The sequence below is a fragment of the Crinia signifera genome, chromosome 8 (genome assembly GCF_055691185.1).
Source record: "Crinia signifera chromosome 8, ASM5569118v1, whole genome shotgun sequence".
Taxonomy (NCBI): domain Eukaryota; kingdom Metazoa; phylum Chordata; class Amphibia; order Anura; family Myobatrachidae; genus Crinia; species Crinia signifera.
This window is the reverse complement of record NC_139224.1, coordinates 150,876,107-150,882,106: the sequence shown is the minus strand read 5'-3', so window position 1 is coordinate 150,882,106 and position 6,000 is coordinate 150,876,107. Positions and strand designations below refer to the sequence as shown.

Here is a 6,000-nt window from a genome sequence, read left to right as displayed (position 1 = left end):
TGCCCCATAGTCCTTTGTTGTCCTACAATATATGCCAGCAACACCACATTCATGCAACTTTTTGGGCACTGCAATCGATATCCCAATCTCAGGTCAGGTCTGTCACTGTAGCTTCCACGCATGCACAGATATAATAACATTGCAGATGTATGTAAATACATCTTAACATATAGGCACACTGGGTAGATTTGAAGGCAACAAGATAATGCTGCCCACCACCATTATTGTGAATTACACACATTCAGAGCAGCAAGGCAGCATTTAATACCTGCTTCCCACCAGGGCCAGCTCTACCACTAGGCAACTGCCTAGGGTGCCATGATGGGGCATGGGGGGGGGGGGACGACGACGACGACACAATGACTAGGTCGACACCTTGAAATGGTGGACATTACCATGGTTGAAATTAACTAAAGGTCGAGACCAGGTTATGGTCAACCGACATGGTCGGAATGAGTAAGATTTAAAAAAAATATTATTTTATTTGTTACTTGATGTTATTATTTTATTGGCCCTAGCTTCCATCCTGCAGCGAGACATTGATGGCTGTCACCATGCTGATTGGCTGACAGCCATTCACTATATGGAAGCACGTGAAGAGACGAAGCTGGACTGCACGGGTGAATTTTTTATTTATTCCCATAAAAGAGTGGCTAGGGTTCCAGCGCTTAGAATGCTGTTACGATGGCCCTGAATATCTGATTATGTTCATTTTGCAATCAGGCCCTTATACGTACGATTTAGAATATCTTATTTTATTTCAAGCTATGGATGTTTTGCGTGTTTATGTATAAATTTGGTGAATTGTATGGAATGTTTTGTAGGTTTTTTTTTAATATGCTATCATCATCATCATCATCATCATCATCATCATCATCATCATCATCATCAGTCAAGAGGAGAATGTTTGTAGCCAAGAAAGCATTATGGATATAACATATTTGCTCACATACAGGCCCTTATTCTAGTTGACTCGGAGGGATACGTATTTTCGGACGTCCGCCGAGTGTTCTCTACCATACGGATCGCTCACACTGTCCGAATGCGGTAAGATGCCGAGCGAACGGACCGCGAGTGGATGTTTCATGTGAACAACCCCCCAATCTGTGGGAACCTCCCCCATCCTCCAATGGCCGCCGACCATCGAATGATGGACCAAGCGGTCAGACCACTCGGACATTTTTCCGTGTGAAAGCAGGGATATGGGCTGGCAGCTGGCATCCGGCTATGTCCGCTGTCCGCCCCCCACACGTGCATCACGCCCGGGTTACCATACGTACACCCATCGGTTTCTTGGGAACGCCCATGAAATGTGGGGCGTATGCATATGGTAATGATCCCAAACAGACCTTCACGCCCCTCTCCACCCCCTGCCCGGATTGTTCCGACCGATTGTTTTCTATACGGAATTCACGCCGTATTCGGGTCCGTTTGCACAGATGGCCTGCCTTACAGCATTGTAGGCCTAGGGCAAAGCAATGCACTGGGGCCCCTACCCGTCCCTTCATGGGAATAAAAATAAATAAAAAATTCTTAGTTTAAGCCCCGCACACACTATACGATATACAACAATGCCGATATTGTTATCAATTTTGGCACAAAACCGCACAACCTGTGGTTAAACATTGAATGATATCGTTAAGTGACATCACCGGGACCCCCGCCGAACATGCAGTCACTGACAATATTGTCAGATTAGACTGCATGTTCAGATGATCGGGATTATCGTTAACGATCCGTGGGAGTCCGCATTGCAAACGATATACGCACTAAGTGATGTGAACGATATCGATAACAATATTGTATTGTGCATATCGTTCATGCAAATCGGATAATGGGCCTGATTCTGGTTCACTTGCAAAAGCAAATTCTCCCTCTAATGGACAAAACCATGTGCAGTGTAAGATTTGCAGAGAGAGTTAGATTTGTACTTCAAACTGATATCTATATTGCAGTGTAAAAATAAAGCAGCCAGTATTTACTCTGCACAGAAACAAAATAACTCACCCAAATCTAACTCGCTCTGCACATGTTACATCTGCCCCCCGATGTCACCTTTACTTTGTCTTTCCACATTCTTCCATACAGGAAATGGCTGTCAGCCTGGTGGCTCTGTGTATAATTCACAATTAGAGCAGCCGAGCACTAATCTCTACCTGCCTTCCTATAAATACCAGAGGCACCACCAGCCTAAGGGGCAGATGTGTGCCCGGATATCTGGCAAATAAGGAACCTATGCATAGTACTGTATGTGTATGATTTTTAATGTGAACAGTGCCATCTTGTGGTGAAGATATATGATGACATGTAACATGCATTTCTTGATGACATGATCACATAACTCTGCCTCTACTGCAGCCTGGTACTGCCAGGGTCGGCGCCACCACTAGGCAGCTCTAGGCATTTGCCTAGGGTTGCCGGCCACTGGAGGGCGCCAGTGTGCAGCACGGAGCAGAGAGAGGTGAGTGGCACCGGCGGCCTCTGATACCCCCCCCCCCGCACACTGCAGCTGCATCACACCAGGCATCACCCTACACCCCCTGCCATACCTCCCCCCCCCGCCCCGTCCGGATCACCGGCACACACACACACCCCTCACTCCTGAAGATGTCCTTGTGACATTAATGCGATGAGTTAAAATCATGTTCCTGGCATGAGAAGAACACATTATTCTGGTTCATTCGCATCGGAGCGATGTTTGGTGTATGCGCATTTATGTGCAGATGCTTGGTGCGAGCAGGTGTGGCAAACTGCTTGTTCGCCGACCCGTTCACATCTAGCAGTGCGGGCAGGGGGTGTTGGGCGGCGGCGAAGGGCTGCAACCATGGGAACGCCCAGCATTTCATGGGCGTTCCCATGAAAACACTGGACGTTCCCATTCTAATATGTCCGTGAAGCACATGCGGGGGGCGGGCAGATGACGTCAGCAGATGTTAGCTGCCCGTCCTCTACCCACACAGGGCACTCACAGATGTAAGGCACTATAGAGATGTCTTAGGGCTATTTCACACGCTCCGGCTCCTGCCGGGCGGCGAAACCCTGCACGGCCAAGAAGCCGTGCCGCACACAGCAGTTTACAATGGTGGTGATGGCCACAGCCCAGCAGCCGCCCCTTCCAGTGGTGGGATCAGGCTGCAACCGGGCGGCTGGCCCGTGGCTGTCCCGTGTGAATGGACACAATCGTGTCCATTAACAACTACTGTGTGCAGCACGGCAATTGATGTTTATGCTGAACAACTATTTGCACGGGGAGCTCGCCGTGCGAGGGGGGCGGATTGCCTTTGTGAGTGACATTTGGTGGACTTACAAGGCTGCGAAATTCGCAGCCTTGGGAGTCAACCAGAGTAAGGTCCATAATACAGGTGTTATTAAGTCTTACTTGAGCAGATACTTTGCCCATACAATGCAGTGGATGGGTACTGAAGGAGTGTTTCAGATTGTGCAGCCAGGAATAGACTTCTGCGTAGGTTTGGCTTGACATTCGTAGCACTCGGTGACACCCTGTAGATACAGATTTAGGTAAAGTGAACATACTCATCCGGCCAGCAGCAAGTATACAAGCCTCCGGCTGCCTAACCCATAAGAAGCTGTAGTGCAATCACATAAGGGGAGCGCTGCAGTCTTCTAGTACATATTTACATCAATACTAAACTCCTGGTTGCCAGAAAGGTCGCCCAGATTAATGATCAGCTGCAGCTACCGGAACCTCTCACACGGTATATAATGTACTGCGAGTAGGCGGTCAACCTGCATGTGACACCTCAACCCCTGGACTGAACGGGGTGTCCTCAATAACAATACCATGTCCTATGATTGCAGCATGTCCTGCAAGGCCATGCCGCACTTAGCTGCTGCAGGGGCATTTCTAGCACTCTATGAGCTGCTGGCCATGCATCCCTGTCCCTCTCTCCCAGTGAAAAGGCATCTGCCCAACCACTGAGGGACGTTGCTATTTATGCTATTATCATCTAGAAGGTGTTAGATAAATTATAAAGTAGAATCTAATTGGTTGCTATGGGCAACATCTTTCACTTCCAAAAACTCTCACTTTAGAAAATTGACCCCACACAGCCGTACGGTTCTAACAGCCCCCGGGAGGTAAGAGCATCAACTTTCTTGCACCAACTGGCTTTAAAGCATTCTTGGCTCTGACTACAGTCCTGCCTGGGACTGTCTGTCGACACTGGCAGCGGTAACACATTTCTGCAGTATCGCTGCGTGTGAATACTCAGAGGCAAATGCACATATGCCCACCTCTAAATCAGGCCCATTGTACTAAAGCAGAGGTTCTCGAACCGAGGGGGTTATTCTGGTTCACTCCTTCTGGCAAATTCCTTCTTAAATGGACAAAACCATGTGCACTGCATGGGGCAGATGTAACATGTGCAGAGAGAATTAGATTCGGGTGAGTTATTTTGTTTCTGTGCAGGGTAAATACTGACTGCTTTATTTTTGCACTGCAATATAGATCTCACTTTAAAGTAAACCCCCACCCAAATCGAGCGCTTTCTGCACAAGTAACATCTACCCCACCTGCAGTGCACATGGTTTGTCCATTTGAAAAGGAATTTGCATACCCTCCAACATGACCCATCCCATTAGGTACAAAATGCTCTGTTCCTGGACTTTCCTGCCAGTGACAGTTACAGATGTGAGCCTATAGCACAGTCCAGTATTCAAAGAGGGGGGGTCACATCAACTCTCAGTGATGTTTGGGATGGCAGCTGGTGTGGCTCCCCTTTTTGAATATTGGACTGTGCTGCAGGCTCACATCTGTAACTGCCACTGGCAGGGAAGTCCAGGAACAGAGCATTTTGTACCTAATGGAATGGGTCATGTTGGAGGGTATGAATTTGCCAGAAGCAGTGAACCAGAATAAACCGCTGTCCTTAAGGCACCCTAACAGTCCATGTTTTAAGGCTATCCATGCTTGAGCACAGGTGATTTAATTGGTACCTCAGTCCATTTGAGCATTCAGTGCGTTCTCAAGCATGGGTATTCTTAAAACATGGACTGTTAAATGTTAAGGTGTCTTGCGGGAATGGGTAGAGGAAACACTGCACTAAAGTTTGTGGCATGCAAGCTACCACAACAAGCTACCTACCCACCGCCACCCAACTCCCCGGGTTATCTGGGTAACAGGTAAAGGCAAGCATTCATTTTAGCAAAACCTAAACCACACTGAATATGGGCAATGCTGGTAGTAGTGATATCAGAACAACAGTTCACATCACTGAGTGAGTTTCCTTTATTGTGGGAGGGAAAAAAACTTCTGTCTCCCTGTCCCGAGCCCGGAGTCACCTGAGTCCCCTCAGTCACAGCCCACTGTCATTTTGTGCACTAGAGCTCCCCAGCCCCTTCCCCACCTCCAGCCCTGACTCACAGGCCGCCCCGCCCAATCTCCCTCCAGTGCCTGCTTCAGCGTATGATGGGCGGTCCTGCCCGGAAGCAGCATGGCGGCCTCACTGCCCCGGCCACAGGTAACTCTCTCTGCGGGGCTCAGGGCGAGCAACTCAGGGGCAACAGCGGCCGCTGACTACCGCTGATCTGAGTGGCTCAGTGACGCGGAGGTAACAGACCTGGGAGACACAGCCTGAGAGTGTGTGTGGCAGGCTGACCCTGAGTTTGTGTGTGTGTGGGACACAGAAAGACTCACCCTGAGTTTGTGTGTGTGACAGTGAGAGACTCACCCCGAGTTTGTGTGTGTGGGACACAGAAAGACTCACCCTGAGTTTGTGTGTGTGACAGTGAGAGACTCACCCTGAGTTTGTTTGTGTGTGTGTGTGACAGTTAGAGACTCACCCTGAGTTTGTGTGTGACACAGAGACTCAGCCTCTGTGTGTGTGAAACACTGTGAAATTTAGCCTGAGTGTGTATGACACAGAGAGACTCATCCTAAGTGTGTGTGTGTAACTTAGAAACTCAGCCTGAGTGTATTTGTGGCACTAAAAGATTGAGCTTGAGTTTGTGCGACGCTGAAACTCAGCCCGCGGGTGCATG

The 6,000-nt window shown here is 48.8% G+C and overlaps 1 protein-coding gene across 2 annotated transcripts in view; it reads left to right on the top strand.

Annotated features, from left to right (window-relative positions):
* Nucleotides 1–5,364: 5,364 nt before the first annotated feature.
* The window catches only part of EPS15 (epidermal growth factor receptor pathway substrate 15), a 99,766-nt gene continuing 99,130 nt past the window's right edge, over nucleotides 5,365–6,000 (top strand). For both annotated transcript variants that reach the window (XM_083157385.1, XM_083157384.1), the window contains exon 1: nucleotides 5,365–5,480. In XM_083157385.1, the coding sequence (XP_083013511.1) occupies nucleotides 5,454–5,480 (27 nt within the window). In that variant the 5' untranslated portion in view covers nucleotides 5,365–5,453. The remainder of the gene's footprint in view (nucleotides 5,481–6,000) is intronic.